The following is a 17,591-nucleotide window of genomic DNA, read 5'->3' on the forward strand; positions in this document are numbered from 1 at the left end:
CCTGTTGCCTCTGGGCCAGAGCCTTAGTTGTGTCGGTGGGTCCTGTGCTGTGGGCTCAAGCTCCCTCTGGAGGGTTGGAGGCGAGTAGGCAAGACACTCAGGAAGGTGTTCGCCTCTGACTCCTGGGTCTAGAATTGGTCCGTCTGAGCAGAAACACCTCTCTCTGGGCTCTCCGTCGAGTTGTAGAGAGAGAGAAGGGTGATGGAGAGCAGAAGGCGGCTCTGGGAGCAGAAAGCAATGTCGTTCTTGAACAGCATCTTTGTCTCCCTGGCAGTTCCCAGGGAGACAGGACCTGAGAGGAGAGCTTCTTTGCAGTGCCTCTGAAGACTCTTGCTAACATGTACCTCCTTCCCACAGCTTTCAGATGGGACCAAGCAGCACAGCCTTGACCATAAAACAGAGCTCTCCTACTGCATGCTGCTTCTAGGTAAGGGGAAGAAGGCAGAGTTTGGCTGTGGTTTCTCTGTCTCTCTCCTGCAAACCTCTGCAATGGGTGAAGAGGTTGGTCGTTAACCTAGAAGATGATTTCTTCCCTCCAGCCCGAAGTTTCCCTAAGGTCACCATGAAGTTTCTGTTCTCACAACTGGGGAGGAAGAGCGAGGCTCGTAGAACAACGTCCCTGTATCTGCTCAGATCTTTGGTTCGCTGTGACCGTAAGTAACACCCGGAAGAAAGGGTGAGCAGTGGTGTGCATTTGACTGCATGCACGCTGAATGTGGCCCAAGCTCCTTTCCATGTTTCACCTGAGAAAGGTCACTTCAGTGGTGATGCACAGAGGTGCGTGCGTGCTCACAAAGCTTATGCTGCCCAGGGGAATTGTGTTCTGCTGAACTGCATTGAAGCAGCTGAAGAATCTGTCTGGGTAGTTATAAACCACGCTACCCCAGGAATGACGTTTGAAGCTCAGGAACGCTCCAAGCGCAAACAGCAGCGAATTCCAGGGCAGACCCCATTTCTCGAGCTCTCTGTGTGAGGCAGGCCTACAAAAGAGTGGTAGAAGTGGAGCTGCTCGGGGCTTCTGCTGCTTCTCCTGAAGCCAGACTTTTGCCCTGTGCTTTCTGTCTCGTTGTGTGGGATAGGGACACTTTGACCCTGTTGCTTTTGGGAGGGGACTCTGGGGCAATGTACCTGTATTTCTTTCAGCCCTGAGAATAAGAGAGAAAAGGCGCCTGGTTGTGAGGGCAGTGGAGTCTGTGTTTGGAGACCCCCGGAGGAAGGTGAGGTGGTTGGGGGAGGGATGGTGGCAGAAAAAAGCCTTTCCCTCTGTGTGGAGCCTGGCAAGGAAACAACAGGAGGCTGCTAGTTTGGACCTAGCCGAGGTTCCCGGCTCTGTCATGTTAGCAGCAGAGCTGCTGCCAGGAGGGGCCTTGGGGACTGTCTGCTTGTCACCTCACCAAAGACCCAAAGTAGGGCCTTCATGCATAGGTCAGGGACAGGCAGCTTTCCTTGAGCTTCCAGAGAGGGACTAATCATTACCCTCCTTTGCCATCACCTCCCTGGCAGGTGAAGGCTGCGGTCCTGTCTTTCATCAAGGAGCTGTTCAGCTCTGGTGTGGAGAACTGTTCGGCGTGGGGGATGGTGGCCTATGTTTTCCAGGAGTTCAGCCGGGCCACCAGCAGACTGGTAAGGGGGGAACTTGGCATTTTGGACTGTGTTCTGTGCCCTGTGCATGTTGACCGCTCCGTTGGACTTCCCTGAGGATGTGGAGGCCCCCGAACGGCAGCTCTTGCGCCCCTGGTGCACTCCCACTCTCTCCTCTTCCTCCTCCTCCTCCTCCTCCTCCTCCTCCTCCTCCTCCTCCTCCACCTGGGGGCCAGTCCTGCTGTATTCCCAGGGCAGGAAAGGAGCGTAACCCCTCTGAAGAACACAGTTCCTTGCATTTCCTTTGGTGTCATTGAAAGAGAGCTCACGCCTTGGAGCACCTCCTGGGCTTAATGCACAATTTAGGTGACTGGGTTGCACTCCCAAACAGGCAGCGGCTCTCTCGGGTGCCATTCTGTGTCATTTTCCCTGCAGCCTGGGACCTGCCTCCAACCCCCTGGCCCTCCCCATCCCCCCCACAACACCCTCCAAGGCTTCCCACTCTTGTCCTTCCTCAGGGGACCTGTGCTCCCAAAGCAAAAGCCAAGTCTCCTCCTGAAGCCTCTAGCCTCCTGGTGAAGAAACAGGAACTGATGGCAGCGTTTGCAAACTTCTGTCTTGCAGGAGACAAGGAACCTCTCTGAGAGGAAAGTGCGGGAAGAAAGCACACTTCAAGCTCTGTGCTTGCAAGTCCTTCACTCCCTGGACGTCTCAGTGAGCGGGATGGCAAGAGTAAGTCATCCCCCCGCCTGGTGCTACTCGTTGCCTTGAGGATCCTTCCTTCTAGCCCTCCCCCTCTCCACTGACAAGCTCTGCAGAGCCTGCGGCTACCAGAATGTCGTGTCCGAGGAGAGGACTTGGAGGGATGGGAATAATGACGCCCTGCTTTGCTGTATTGTCCTCTGCAGCTCCTGTGGCCCCGGCTCCTCCAGTTTGTGGTGCCAGCTCAGTACACCGGCACTCTGGTCCCACTCTCCCACTGCCTCAGGGCGCTGATGGAGGGACAGGAGAGAGCAGAAGGGGGGAAGGAGGAACCCGACTACCTGGGCCACCGAGAACGAGGTAGAGAGCAGAAACCCTCCCCAGATATTCTGTCCTGCTCTGTCAGGGACAGGGGCTGAGTCTGTGTGTCTGTCTGTCCCCGGCAGACCCAACGGGGAGGCGAGGGAGAGTGAGGAGCGCAGCCCTGGCCTTCTGCGAGGGCGCTTGGAGGCCTGCCCTGTATTTCCTCTGTGCCCCAGAGGAGAGGCCTTGCTCTTCCTTTCCCAGCTTTCTCCCTGTGAAACGGAGGACTTGTGCATGGCAGTGCTGCGCAGTTACCTTCCTTTCAGGACATTAAACTTGTGGGAGCCCTTGGGTGGGAAGAGCTGTGGGAGGGCAAATTATCCGCAGAACCTCAGCCTCCTTCGGTCCTGTGGTGGAGGGCGTCCCCGAGATGAACAGGGGAGTGTGAGGAGGGGACTTGGCCTGCTGAAACAGAGCTTTTTTTCTCCTTCCAGCCAAATTGCCAACTCCCCAGGCTCTGCTGGCACGGCTCCTGGTGAGTAGGCAGGGACTGCGGGAAGCAGAGTTTTTCTGACCAAGGGGAAGGGGGAGAGGTCGGGGCGGGGAGGCTGTTGGCATGGCAGGTGCTTGCAGCCTCCAAGGAGGAGCCAGTCTGCTGGAGCACATCTTTCCTTTCCTGGACTGCCTGGGGATTCCTCCTGTGCCTCTCTGGAGCAGCAGGGAGGCTGCCTTCCGCAGGGAGGCAGTGCAAAAGGAGAAGCAGCTCTGCTGGGTGCTGGCTGCCATGGCAGGAGCAGACCCCTCCTTCTTTCTGGGACCAACTGCTGTTCCTCTGGCAGGCCTGGAGCTCCACTTCTCTCTCCTTCCCTCTTCTAGTTGCTTGCCCGGTTCCCTTATGAAGGAGGTGGCTACAGAGTTGCTGCCCTGCAGTTGCTGCAGGCCCTTCACAGGACAATTCACCGAGCGGTGGGGATTCCTTGGAGGGTGCAGATCCCGTCCCTGCTGCAGTACCTTGAAGGTAAGGGGTCTGCCGGGAGGGGATAGAGTTGGAGAGCACACAAGGGGAGGCAGGAGAAGGCAGGTGCCCTGTGTGAGCAAGAGGAACAGGGCCTGGAGAGTCTCCAAGCCATCTTGTTTTGCATCCCTTCCAGTTCCAGGCAGCTGGGACAGACAGCTGAGAGAAGCAGTGCCCCGAGACCCGCCGAGGCCTGGGTGGGATTTAGCCTCACACGTTGCATCAGAAGGGCCGGCTCTGGCAGCATCCCCCCATCCTTGCCTGGATAGCATTTGGGAGGGATCGCCTTGCCCCTTCTGGAGGTTTGGTGACACTGCCCTCTCTTTGCAAGTTCAGAGTCACCAGGGGAGCCCAGCTTGGCAGCAGCAGCAGCTCTTTCTCACAGGAAACCCAAGATGGTCTTGAAAGGCCCTTCTGCTTCCTTTTCTTTTCTTATTTTTTTTCTCCTTCTCCTGGGAGGAAATAGGAGCTGCAGACTGGTTGCAGAGCCCCCTGGAAAGTTCATCTGGCCACCTGAGTGCGGCTGCTCTGGCACTTGGTCAAGTGAAATGACACGTTCCTGAAGTGCCTCTCTCAGTAGCTTCATAGCATAGGCTAAAAGGCCATAATTTTGCTGGAAAACATGTGTTCCATGTAGTGTGCGCTGTGTTCTGGATGGTTGTGGCAGCTGCTTGGAAGCAGTGGGCATGACAAGGGGCCAGTATTTCCCAGATGTGATTCAGTGGCCTTGGAAGAAATGGGAGTCCGACATGCTCTATGCCTTTGGCCTCACAAAGAGGGTGGCACAGGTGTCTTTTAGCTGTGACATACTCGGTGTGTTCTGCTAGCTGGTAGCTGGGGTTTTGGGTTACAAAGGAGACACTGGGATGCTTCTCTTGGGCTCACTGAAATGAGATGACCTGCTGCTGTGCCTTCTTGCTTTCCAGGAAAAGATGAGAGCTCCCTGGACTGTGCAGAATGGGAGGGCCTCCTGCTGAAGGTACAGCGTTCTTTTGTGCTGTCTGAAGGAGAGAGGGAAGACAAGAGAGAGCAAAACAAGTCTGTGGGGAGGACGGGACAGTAGGCAATGAGGAATGCTACTAACTAGACAACGGCCGAACCAAACGCATTTTGCTGTTCATTGGCATTGCAATGACTTGAACGGGACTGCAAATGCAGACTTCCGTAGGAAAGCATGTCGGGGAAGCTACAGGCTTGTTTCTGATTCTTTGGTGTAAATACCCTTTTGACTTTGTGACCCGCTTGACTGGGTCATGAGGAATGAGAGAAGATAACCAGGAAAGGGACATCCTGAGGGTGTCAGGCAAGGCGTGAGACCACCCACCCCATCTTCTGAGGTTTCCCTCAAGTTCCAACCCCATCTTTGGCTTGTAGCAATCAGGAAACAAATGAGGGTGTGTGGTGGTGGTGGGGGGGGGGGGGGGGCGCGGATGGCTGGTCTTGGTGGTAAGGTTTTGGGCATCCCTGTGCTCTCCCTAAACTTGGGCCTGTTGTCCAAAAAGCACTGCTGCCTCTTTGTCTAGAGTTTCCTGAGACCCAGGGGAACCTCAGCTGCCATGTTGCAAGAAGAGCCTGGGGCAGCTTAAAGGGAAGATGGCTTATCTGTAGTGCTAGCTATCCCCAGAGAACTTCTTGTTAGGTTGGAAGGTGCAGAAGGCCTTGACAAAACCTGAGGCAGCCTTTGCTTCACTTTGTGTTTTCTCCATAGTTCCTGAGAACATCCCTAGAGACAATAGAGAACCAGACCTGGATCGTGCACCTGAACGTTGAGTTAACTCAGCAGATGGCCAAGTATCCGAACCTTTCCAAGGAGAAGGTTGGTCCTCTGCTAGGACTTTGCCTCTACTGCTCGTCTCTGGGAGGTGTGGTGGCAGAGCCCCAGGACGCTTCTCTGACTGGCGTATGAGCCGAGACATGGTCTTCTCAACACAGGCTCTTTTCACTGCTTCCCACTGCCTGCCCTCCAAAACGGTTTTCTTCTTCTTCTTCTTCTTCTCCTGTAAATTCTCTGCATAGAGCCGGTCACTGGAGTGGGCTAAAGAATGGGCTGTTTGCACAGTCTTGCATGTGGGGCTGTCTCTTGGCCCTCGAGATGGAGTGGTACCTGAGTACTCCACTTCTGCAGCAGTGTCAGGGGTGCTGGCCTCTTCTCTTTCAGGGTTTCCTGTACAAGGCTGTGGGGACAGCACTGGCAGCTTCTCAGGACATCAGCTACGTTCAGGAGCAGATGCAGAGCTATTTGGAAGGAATCAGTTCTCTGGAAGCTTCTGAGAGAGAGGTGGGCGTTCTCTTCCTCGTGCTGCTTTCTCCAGGGTTCCTCCGGGAAGCCTGAGTCTCCTTGCCGGACTCTACTTTCTGGTGGGGCTTGATTTGGGGCTTTTGGTTGCTGAGTCCCTCAGGCAATATCCTGCTTGGCCACTGGAGCTGGCAAGGGACGAGTGTGTGGGACGGAAACCGACTCCCTCTTCACTGTGTTGCAGGGCCCAATCTCTGTGCTAGCATGCTCTGCTGAGAGCCACCTTGACCTTGCCTTGGCTGTTGTCCAAGAGTTTGATGCTGCTGGGCAGAAAAGTAGACTTTCGGGGGTCCTCACCTTCCGGGAGGTAAGGGAAGTAGGTTTTCCTTGGTGTCTTGGCTGTGTTTGCTTGTGTAAGAGCTGCCTGAAGCCTCTCCCCGGAGTCCTGGCCCTTCACTCACCTTCCGGAGGGAGCATGTTTACGCAGGCATGGGTGAAAGCTGTGGGCCCAGTGGTGGCAAGAAGAGCAAATGGCCACAGGAAGAGTGCTGAGCATGATTTCAGCTCAGCTGGCAACTGGGAAAGAGGAAGGGTCACCGGGCAGTGATGGGACTCCAGGGCTGTCCATGGGGGAGGTTCTGCACTTCAGCCCTCCGTTGCCTAAGAGCTCCAGCTAGTGTGAGGGAGAGCAGCTCTCTTCCCCAGCAAGTTAAGAGAGGCTTTGAGGGATTCCTTGAGGAAAGGCTTTGGGAAGTGTGGGTGGAAATGGCAAGCTCGTACAGGTTTGGAGGCAGTTTCTCAATAAGAAGCAACTGGAAAGTCTGCGGTAAAACAAAGAGGTTGGACTGATTCCTGACGGCTGTTCCAACTGTGCAGGAGAATGAAAAGGCGAAAAGAGCAAAGATGTGTGCTGCTCTCATGCTAGCCTACAGCCGGATAGCTCTGCACGCTCCCAAAGAGCTGCTTTGTTCCCGAGTCGAGACGGTCATCGTGGAAAACATCCTGTGTCGGTACAGGAGCAGCTCGCAGGTGGGTGCTCAGAACGCTCTTTGTTCAAGCTATCAGTTCAGAGCCAGCTCCGGCCCTCCTCTGAACCGGAGCCTGCTGAGACGGAGTATCTGCCTGGAAAGATCCCCTCTCAGCGAGAGTCTTGAACCTCCGCTTTCCCACCTGTCACTCTCCCCCTTTTCATATCCCTCTGTCATTGCGGTTCTTTGTGTTCTGGGCGGCTTGTCTGAGATGCTAGAGATTCTAAGCCCAAAGAGATTTGCTTCCCCGCTCTTTCAGGCTAGAGTCCGGAGGGTCTCTTCTGGGTAAGAAGCTGGTGAGGCCACTTAGTCGTAGGACCTGAGGGGACATCTCCTCCCTCTGAAATAGAGCCAGAGCTGAGGTCGCTGAGGCTTGTGGAGGATGCCATTTCTTCCCTGCATGGCACTTTGGGGATAGCTTTGGCCCTGGGTTAATTATCCTTTGGCGCTCGTGTTAGCCTTTTGCCCTTTGGTCCTTTGAGCAGCTCCTCATGTGTGTCATCTTGCTTTTCTCTCGTGGTCCTCAGGACGTAGAGCTCAAGCTGGCCCTGATCCAGAGTGTCGCCGAAGTCAGCTGTGCCATTCAAGGCATCAGCAACGTGAAGAGCTTTAATTTCTCTTCCAAAAGGGTGCTGCTTGCGATTCTGCTGGTGAGTGACACGGCACGAGGGAGGCTGTCCTGCCAAAGAGCTGGTGTTTGTGCAGTGAGATGCACATGTTTCCTCAGAGGTGCAATGTTCTCTGTTGGTTGTGAAAGACTCTGGGCAAAGCTGGGAACTTCCAAGCCCAGTCCCCAGCATGGCAGGACCCCTGTGTGCTGCCGCCCTGTGGGCAGTGCCTGGGAAGAGCAATGGCTCCGTCCTCTCTGGAGTTGGGAAGTGCTCTTAGGGCAGAGGTGTGGGAGCAGTCTGCATGAAGGCCGTATGTGTTAGTCACAAGAGTGGAAGAAGAGGCCAATTGTCTTGCTGAGGGAGGGCCTTCTTCTTCCCTCCCTGCTCAACCCTCTGTATTTGTCTCTCTGTGAACTACAGGACTTCATGGTGCAGGAGCCCGTGGGTTGCCCGGCTTCGCCTGTGCATTGCAAGGCAATGCTTGCACTTGAGCATTTGAGGTAGGGCATTTCCTCCTGGGTGCTGGGTATTCTCCTGCGTACTGCAGAGCAGCTGACGAAGCTTCACGGTTGACCCAGCCATGGGGTCAGGAGCTATTTGTGGTGTGGGATGAGGCGGTGATCAGCACTTTGTATGCTCCTGGAAGGCATGAATGTGGCAGAGGGACTGGAGTCTAGGTTTGGAGCGAGACGGCTTGGGGCTGTAGACCGGAGGAGTGTGGGGAAGAGAGTTAGTGGTGTGGGGGAAAGGCTTCTGGCGGGCAGGCTGGCTGTGTGGCTGAGGGAAGGGAGCTGCCCGCTCTCTGTAGCCTGGGAGTCTGATGTTCTCTTGTGGCCTGTGAGTGAGGCAAGAATCCATGGAAGCAGGTGGAAGTGCTCCTTGTCAAGGAAGCACAGTGTTGGGATTTGGGGCTCCAGCTTAGATGGACTCTAGCTGCCACTGGCTAATGCTGTTAAGTCTGCTGTCTGAATTGTCTCTCTCTTGTTTTCTGCCAGCAAGATCAAGCCGTCTCTGACCTGGGAGGAAAACTGCCATCTGCTTCGCCAGTGCTCGCAAAGCCTAATTGCCCTGCCTCCCCTTGAGCAGAGCCAAGAGGAAGGGGAGGCAGCAAAGGATGCTCAGCATGGGCAGGTAGCTGCCAAGCCCCTGCTGCTGCCCTCGGGGTTCAGTGCTGCCCTGAATTCTGGCAGCCTCTCTGGCTGCGTTTTGAGGCCCCAGGGGAGTTCACCTGTCAGCCCTTCTCTCCTGCTTTTAGTCTCTCTATAGACAATCCCTGGGAGCTCTTGGTCAGCTCATGACAACTCTTGAAGAAGACCTGACCTCCTCCTGGCTCCAGGAAACCTTCCATGTGAGTAGTAAAGAGGAGAAAGGGAAACTCTCCTCTCTTGTCAGGAGGCCGGCCAAGGGTGGAGGACCTCCCTGCTTGAGGGGGATCCTTAGAGAAAAGGGGATTTTTTTGAACAGGGTGCAACACGTGCAATTCCTGCTTGGAGTGAAGAGAACTAGGTACCGCGGTGGCTGTAGGAGTTGTGCTGTTTGTTGTCAGGGCATGTTGCAAAGTGAGCCGTTGTGTAATGGGAGCAAGATGGCCCTGGCAGACAGATGCAAGGGCACTCCCAGTCTTTGCTGATGAGTGAACACTATTTGCAAGTAGATGCAATAATATAGTAAGTCCTCAGTGGTAGGCTACCTCACAGTGGTGATGAATTCCCATGGAGGCCACTGTGCCCTTAGTGCTGTTCCTTGGGGAAGCTTGGAGATTGGAAAGGACTCCGTGTGTGTGTGTGTGCGTGCCTGCGTGCCTGCATGCGTAAAAGATGCCTAGTGTGATCTAGCTGTGGTCTTCCAACAGCTCCTAGAGACCTGGCTACATTCTGAGAAAGAGTGGGAAAGAGAGAGGGCCCTTCAGGTCTGCACTCAGCTGATGAAGGCTTATGCGGAGAGATTTGTGGCTGCTGTGAGTATTGCCTCCCTCTTGCCAGAACCCCTTGGAAGCCCGGTGGGTGCAGCTGGAGTCTCTAGGGGAGGAAACGTGAGGGCAGACTTGGTGAGCCAGGAGGCCCTTCAAGGCCGCCTCTGCAGTTCTGCCCTTGCCTCAGTGCCCATCTGCCACAAACACGGCATTCCTCCTCAGTCCCGTCTGCTTCCCTGGCAGGGAGATGTGCTTGGAGCAGTCTCAGGCTTGATAAACTCCCAGGAGGCTAAGGCTGGACTTCTGTTGATCCAGGAGGGTTAGGAGTCAGCACCAGAAGGAGAAGGTGGAAGGGCCACTCATGTAGCCTGGGAACTTTCTTCTTCTTTTGATTTTTACCAGGGAGAAAACACTTTTGCACACTTTGGCTACCTGATTGCAGTGCTGGGGCCTCTCAGCTGTGACTGCCTGGTCACATCCCGCCAGTGGGCAGTCCAGTGTATCAGCTGCCTTCTCTCTACACGAGGTGAGAAGAACAGCCGTTGCCCTCCTTTCAGGTGGCTCTTCCCTCTCTGCCCTGTCCAGCAGCAGAGGCATCATGCAGGGACGGGGTTTCCTTGCCAGAAGAGACGCGTACTAGGCAGCAGGCTCTGCCAGCTTCCTGCCCTTCCCTTGTGCACTGCCCTGCCGCCAGTTGGCTATTCCCTGATGAACGTCTCTAGACTGGAGGCTCAGTTCCAGAACATGTGCCTATGCTTTCCCCCTTGTGTTTCTTTCAGCCGAGGTTATGCACCTGAAGAATGATGAGATGAGTCACTTCTGTGAGGAACTAAGTGCCACAGATGTGGAGTCTCTGCTGAAGACATCCTCCCAAATTGCCAAGGTAACTGACAGGGCTGTGGCTACCTGGTGGCTAGGCTGCACTCACTTGTCTCTTCTTTACTTCCAAGCTTTCTCTCCATTTTCAGGGTGGCCTCTGGCAGCGGGGCCTCTATTGTTAGCAAGTAGTAAGAGGGCTTTGAAGCATAATGGTGTCTTGCATTCCCCCTGGGGAAAACAACAGAGTCCACAGCGTTTCTGTGCATCTCTGTGCGTGCGTGCGTGCGTGCGTGCGTGTGTGTGTACATGAAGCGGGAAGCTGCTCAGCCTGAGGGCTTTCTCTTTGTTTTAACGTGCATTTCCTGGCAAGTCTTGTTAGGCAAGCCCTATGTCTCAAGTGACTCACGCTGTAGTGAAATCAGCACGCTCAACATCTTCACGAACTCCTCCATACAGCCTCTGCCTTCAGTGTTCTGTTGGAGCTATTTTAAGAGTATAAGCTGTGTATGCAGGCAAATGACCTAACGGCAGAGCCTTCCAAATCTGTGAGCTACATAACTCCGGAGAAGCAGTGGTATGCACCACATGGACTACAAAGCACTGCCAGCCTTCACAGTTAGCTAGCAGCCGAACTGAGGAGCTGCTCAAGGTTTCTTGTCCTTTCTTGGTAAGAGTGGAAGCAGACTTGTGATGCTGTTTCTCCTGGTTCTTATTCCTCTCCAGGTTGCATGCCACTACTTGCCCTTGGAGCAGGCGAGAGACTTTATGAAGGCTGTCTCGGGCAGCATGCTGTCCATCAGCCCCACTTGTGCAAATGCAGCAAGACAGTGGATGATGATCTTTCTGGAGCAACGTGGGAGAGAACTCCTCCCAGAGGTGAAACACCCTTGGTTTCTCTTGGGCGTTTGGACATTGACATTGGGCTGCTGCGCTACACCTTCCAGTCAGGAGGGCTCAGCTTGCATCCTGGACCTGTGCTTGCCTTGTTCCATCCAGGTGCCAGAAGTCCTGACCATCCTTTATGACCGTCTGCCAGCTTGCCAGCAGGGCGCCCTGAAAGAGAGTCTCTTTGATGCCGTATCTCTGCTGGCCTCCTATCACCCAGAGGCAGTGATCAACAGCCTCCTGCAGAGACAGCTGCCCATGGACAGGTAGGTGCCACTCCTCCCTGCCTTGCATCGCAGGAACACAGAGATGCCGCAGCCTGACTGCGCTGGAAGATAGTCCATGAAGAAGCAGGCTGCTCTTCTCCCTGAAAAGGGAGACTGTTGCAAGATAGTGCGCTTATGGATTTGCGACGAACCTGAGCTGCTAAAGCTCCATGCTGCGCAGGGGGAGCATTTCAGCTGTCTTTGAGGGGTTGCAGGTCAGAGAACACAAGGGATCCAGTGTGCACTTGTGTTCAACTTCCAGTGACACAGCGGCATTGTGGAGGACCCTTGGGAGAAGCTGCTTTGCGCTCCAAGTGCTCCAGTTGCTACTAGAGAGACTCGAGAGTGCAGAAACTACCAGCAGCAGCAGGAACTGCCCTGAGGATGCAGTGAAGGACAAGGAGGCTGCTCTGGAACCTCTCACGGTATGTAAACTGACAGGCACATTTCTGTCCCCTCTTTGGCCGAGAATCCTGTTGAGTGAAAGCAAGGGGTAGGGCATCGTCTTGTTGCACAGGCATTTGCAAATCCACGTGGAGAAGCCTCCCAGGGTGCTTTGCTAGGTCAGCCTCATCTTTATCATTGTGAGAAGCTGCAAGAGCTTGTTGTTCCCGGTCTTCAAAGTTGTGGCAGAAGTCAGAAATCCAGACAGGGAATTGCAGGCAGGCAGGCAGGCAGGCAGGGCAAGTGGTGGGGAAAGCTCTTCTTTCCAACCGGTTGTCTGTGATGGCATTTCTTCTTAGGTGACCTGTGCCATCTCTGAGCTGGTGTCGGCCGTGCAGACCCAGGAGACAGTGCCCTTCTTGCTTCCGTGGTTACTTCCAATGCTCCTGAAGCAGGTCAGCGACACCCTTGGAAAGGAGATGCCTTCGTCTCCAGGAAGAGTGGAGGAGAAGCTGGTCCCTGTGGCGTGTGGAGAAGACAGCCATCCTTGCAGGTGATGAGCAAAAGGGGCAGAGATGGAGGGGGCTGGCTTTGGCTTACATCTCCAGCTCATGTTTGTTCTTGGCATGGAGGGAGCTCTTTGGTCTGCCCTGTTTCCTCGATGCTGAGAGAGACTAGTATGGTGGTTCTTACCTCCATTGAAATGCAGCTGGGGATGCCAGCTTTTTGGTGACCCCTGAGAGGCTTTGCTCATGCAAATGGTAGAGAGCAAAGTATTTCTTGCTCTTGCATGACTGAGTGTCCCTCTCAAGCTGGGCTGGGCCTCCTATTCCACTCGTACTGGTCTGTTCAAGGATGCAACTACTGAATGGTGATTCTTGCCCATCACTGTCCATTTCCCCATCCGGGGGGTGGCTCAGGGTGCATCTTTTGCACAGAATGGTATTCTGAAAATGTTCATGCTCCTCAAGGGTGAGGGCAAAGAGATGCTGACTATGGTCTGCAGGTAGCTCCCTCCAGATGACGATTAGAAGAAGCCTCAGGTTCTAGCATCAAGGAAATCAAGGCTTCTGCTTTTCCCTAGGTTTTCAGCGAGCTGGGGGGCATCCAAGTGGATGGCTATGCTGCTCTCCTGTTAGCTTGGCCCACTTCTGGGTTATGGAGTGTGCTTGCAGGGGGTACTTGGCATGTCATTCCGTGGGGCTTAGGACACGATAAGGAGCACCTCCGAAAGTGGCTGAGCTTCTTTAGTTGTGATCATGGCACAGTTTCAAGCACTCTGATTCCAAGTGTTTTTTCAATCAGGCTTTCCATCAAAGCACTCGATATGGTGCTCTGCAAGTGCATTGATGAAAAATGGACAGGGATTCTCAGGAAGCAGAGAACCTGGGCTTTTCTGGAAAATCCCCAGACTCACCACGAGGCCATGTGTCTGCTGACTAGGTGAGAGCCTTTGGGAGGTCTTCTTTCCCTCTCGGGGGCTGACTCGAAGCCAGCAAGGGGCTAAATGGGGAGCTCTCTGGCATGTCTGCCTGGGGAGGCTGTCCTGAGCTGCTGAGGAAGACCATGTGCACCACAGCACTTGCCTTTTGGAAGTCCGTGGGCTGTTGCCTCATTGTCTTATTGTGCTGTGTGTGTGTGCAGTGTTCTGCTCCAAGCTGGCGTAATCACACTGGCTGTTGTAAATGCTGTCTTCCCCTGGCTGGAGTCGCCAGCCGCAAACCTGAGGACCACGGCAACGTCCTTCTTTGCTGAGGTAAGACAGAAGGTGGGAAAGGGAGGGCTGAGGGCAGTTGCCTTTGGAAACTGCTGCCTGGGACGTGTCTTTCTTCAGGATGGCCCTAGCAGAGTGCGTCCTGTCCGTGCTGGAATCCATGAATGTTGTTATTCACACATGGTGAGTGGTCAGGATCGCTGTATCAGTGCTGATGGTCATGTTGCTCTTTTGTAGCTGATGAAGCACCCAATGCTTCAGGAAAGGAAGCTGCTTCAGCCTGTCCTCTCTGCCTTGGTGGACAAATGCCAGGACACCAGCAGCACTGTCTGCCAGATGGCAGTGAGAGGCCTGGGAAATCTGGCCAGCGGAGCACCTGAGAAGGTGAGAATGAGATTGCTGCTGACTAAAGGCATCCCTGAACACAAAAGGTCCTAGTGAAGAGCTGCACAGGGCTTCAAGCAACTGGGCAGAGCAGCAAAAAGGGAAACGCTGGTGTTCCTTGAGACCGTGTGCCATTCTAGCCCATGCCTCTGGCCTCCAAGGTGTATTGTGAGGCTGAGCATGTAGGCTTGGGCTAAGGTGTGCTCTGCAATGGTCTCCATGAAATTCTGTTCTTGGGAGAAATGGTGAAGAAGAGATGTGCGAGGTCTGGCTAGTGAGAAGCTCTTGTATGTCTTCTGCTTTGACAGCTGCGACAGCATAAGGCAGCCGTTGTGGAGGTGTTACTGAGAGCCATCAAGGACGTCAGCTCTTCACAGATCGCAGGGGAGAGCTTGTCAGCGCTGGCCAAAGTGGTGGCGGAGTTGAAAGAGAAGGGCCTTGGCATGACCCTCCGGGACATTGCCCTGTACACCAAGACTTTCTTTGATGCTGTAAGTGAAGAGCAGTAGGTAACGCTTGTGGCAGCAGTCTTGGTAAGGTCATCCATGTGAAAGCTCTGATGGGGGCAAACACGCATGAGGCCTGTGTGTGTTCAGGGAAGAAGGGTCATTCATGGAGAAGGCTGCAGAGAAAGCAGGAGACATAGTGCTACCCAGAGGCACGCAGAGGGAGTCATCTTGGGCTTGGCCTTGGAGAGTGGTGAAGAAAGTCTGGCCACTAAGGGAGGGAGTCCCTTTGTGGGACTCCTTGAGAGGCCGAGAGCTGCTCGGCTTTTGTCTCGGTGTCAGCTGCCCGTAAAGTCACTGAGGACCTCAGAGGCCACTCGCCCAAGTGCCCAGGAGCTGAGTGGGCAAGGCTGCGAGGAGCGGAGCAAGGGACAAGGAAGGAAGCGGCACCCTGCCAGCCTCTCTTGTTTCCCGAGGGATGTCCTTCAGAGAAATGGTTTCTCCTGATCTGTGGGCCTCGGACAAATGGAGACGACCTGTTGCTCAGGATGTTGGGCTCAGCTGCAAGCGTTTGTGTGGTCAAGAGATGTTTGTTTTGGAGCCCTAGTTAGCAACCTGATGGTTGGGGTTTCTTGGTTGCAGGATGAGGCAGTGCTTCGTTCTGCAGCCTTCACCTTATATGGAATCCTGGCCTCCTTTGCCAAGAGGAGATGGAAATCTTTCCTGTGCCAAGAAGCCAAAACTACCTGGGTTAGAATTCTGCTCCACCTTCGGGACCCTGACCCTGCAGTTTACAATGTAAGAGCCACGTTTCACTTCTCTCTTCCGAGGGAGAGCGATGCAGGGCAAGAGCAGAGCAGGTCTGCCCTTCCTGCCGCTCTCTACATAGCTGCACGTTCTCTCTACATGTCCTTGCTATTGCAAGCTTTCCCTCTCCTTGCTGGCAATTGTATTGCCTCTTCTTGCAGCACATGAGCAGTGCTCAGCTCCAGGAGTCCCCTTGAAAGGCACCTGGCTGTGCCTGGGGAGGGCTGAGCTGGAGTCCCTCTCCTTTGCAGGCCTGCAGAAGCACTTTTGTGCTGTGCACTCCACTGCTGGGCCTGCGGAAGCTGCAGACTCACGTTACCCTGAACATGGAGAAGAGTGCAGAAGAGCTCCAGGAAGCTGTCTGCAGTCACCTGGTAAGTAAGCTGTGGCCCAGGGTAAGACTGAGTGGTGTCAGGGACTTTCCCTGGCCCAGAGACCTGGAGCATGGAGTGCTCTTCAGAGAGCTGGTAGAGCAGCATCTGGCATGGCAGTGATGGGAGCTGTCAGTGCCTTGCAGCCAGCAGCTCTTTTCCTCCTCTCCCGGTTTGCCCACTCTGCTTGCCCAGGGTCAATGGCAGGGCCTTTTCAGCCCAAGAGCTCCTTTGTCTCTGTTTTCCCCTAGGCCAGAAACGTCCCCGAGCTTCTGGACAGTGTCTATGACACCTTCCGGACCTACTTCTGGAGCTCGTGTTGGGCGATGCAGACTGCGGCCATCAAATTAACCGGTGAGAGACAAAGCTGCAGTTCTCTTCTGCTCCTGCCTCCAAGAGGTAGCAAAGGGCCAGCTCCACTTTCTCTGCAGTGGGGTGGGAACAGCCACGTGCCTTACGAGGCTGGCAGCAGGAGGAATTAGGGAAGGGCCGTAAAGGGGCTGAAGTCTCTGTAGGAAAAGCACAGTGGAAGTAGTGTTCCAGATGAGGCTTAGCCCCTGGCACACAGCTTTCTCAGCTCCACTTCATGCCTCTTCCTAGGGAGTTAAATGTAGACGGGAGCCTGCTGGTTTCATATCTAGCACATTCCTGTGCTCCCCAAAGCCCATCCTCAATGTGCAAGACGAGTCCGAGACTAGCCTGGGAAGTGGGGCCACCATGGGAAGTGTATTGCTGTTGACGCATTTGCATTGTGTGAGTAGGTGTGATCCTGGAAAACGCAGATGCCCGGTGGCTGGGAGAGCAGGATATGAGTGCTCTAAGTACAGGTAGGTCACACTTGCCCCTCCTGCACTGCACTCTCTCCTTGCCTGGGCAGAGACATCCACACCTTCTGCTCCCCTGTGCTTCCCCTTCTGCCCGGTGTCCTGCCCCAAACCTTGCCCGGGCTGTGACTTAATCCCAGGTGAATATGGACTCCGAGGCCTTGCATCCCCAGACAGACAAGTTCCTGCTAAACCAAGAATGTCTTTTGCATGAAAGCAAACTTGGGAAAAGTTGTCAAGCTCTTGAGAAATTAGACCTTTGCACACGTTTGGCAAAATGGCTGCAGAAGCCTCCTTCCTGCTTCGTGGGGCATGGAAGACTGCTACTGGAGGGACCGTTGGTCTCCGGGGAGAATTTCTCTTGCTGGATATGTGCGGAAGGCCGAGGGCTTGCAGTGAGAGTGTGCAAAGGCAGCTGTTCCTAGTGCAGCCTTGCCACCCTCCGCCAGCAGTGAGGCCAGGGAAGGCTTGGCAGCTGTGCCAAGCGATGCTCTGCTGAGAGAGCCAGGGACGTGAGGACCAGTCTGTCCTGGGCTTTCACAGTCACTGATGCATCTGCCTGTGTTGTTCCAGCTCTCCAGCTGATGCAGGAAGACCAGCATCCCAGTGTGCAGCAGGCAGCAGCTCAGGTCCTGGGAGACAACTGGTCCGAGCTGAGAAATGTCCACACCAGCTGGGAGGTCATGCGAGTGCCCCGCCCCCAGGAAAGTGAGGAGTGGGAAGGCCAGAGGGGCGAGGAGAGGGCAGCCAGCCCAGAGAGGTGGCTGTGTTACCATGGAGCCGGTGCAACCAGCGGACCAAAATAAAGCATTGCGTGTTGAACAGAAGCCCCTGCGGAGCTTCCTTGGGGGCCGAGGCCTCTCGACCAGCCCCTGGCTGCGGCAGGGCTGTTGTGGTGCCTGCAGACCTGCTGTTCTTGCCGTGTGTCTGAGCTATGTATGTGGAGCTGGAGCTAGAGAGGGCTGTGAATCCTGACCCAACCTTGAACACCATGAGGTGGGCAAGCGATTCCAGAGTGTGTTTGTCTGTGGAGGGTTGTTTTCTGGCACAATGGGGATTTATCTTCCAGCGTCTGGAGGAGCAGCCTCTGGCCATTTCTGGGTGCTTTGGCTCTGGATTTTGTGTTGCCAAACCCTCAGTGGGGGCTTGCCTGAGAAAAACCTGAGGAAGAAGCGAGGCGGGGAGGAGAATCCGTGTTCTGTGGATTACAAAATACCGGAGAGGTCTAAGTACTTAGTCCCAGGAAGCACTGGGAGTCCTCTTCTGTCCTTCTGAAACCAGGGAGGTGCCACCACCAAGGTGC

The 17,591-nt window shown here is 54.7% G+C and overlaps 1 protein-coding gene across 1 annotated transcript; it reads left to right on the forward strand.

Moving 5' to 3' along the window:
• Positions 1-11,041: 11,041 nt before the first annotated feature.
• LOC135327126 (maestro heat-like repeat-containing protein family member 2B) lies at positions 11,042-17,094 on the forward strand. Its single transcript, XM_064504707.1, has 13 exons — positions 11,042-11,083; positions 11,204-11,358; positions 11,621-11,783; positions 12,102-12,295; positions 13,048-13,185; positions 13,387-13,498; positions 13,694-13,840; positions 14,149-14,331; positions 14,929-15,084; positions 15,345-15,467; positions 15,716-15,818; positions 16,226-16,291; positions 16,862-17,094. The coding sequence occupies exons 1-13, from the start codon at positions 11,042-11,044 to the stop codon at positions 17,092-17,094; spliced, it is 1,815 nt and encodes a 604-aa protein (XP_064360777.1).
• The last annotated feature ends 497 nt before the right edge of the window (positions 17,095-17,591 follow it).

This window comes from Dromaius novaehollandiae, unplaced genomic scaffold (genome assembly GCF_036370855.1).
Source record: "Dromaius novaehollandiae isolate bDroNov1 unplaced genomic scaffold, bDroNov1.hap1 HAP1_SCAFFOLD_92, whole genome shotgun sequence".
Lineage (NCBI taxonomy): Eukaryota > Metazoa > Chordata > Aves > Casuariiformes > Dromaiidae > Dromaius > Dromaius novaehollandiae.

Coding starts and splice junctions, on each gene's coding strand:
- LOC135327126 (XM_064504707.1), top strand. CDS start 11,042: ATGATCTTTCTGGAGCAACGTGGGAGAGAACTCCTCCCAGAG. Junction 12,296..13,047: donor GAAGACAGCCATCCTTGCAG/GTGATGAGCAAA, acceptor TTTTTCAATCAG/GCTTTCCATCAAAGCACTCG. Junction 15,819..16,225: donor TGCGGCCATCAAATTAACCG/GTGAGAGACAAA, acceptor TTGTGTGAGTAG/GTGTGATCCTGGAAAACGCA.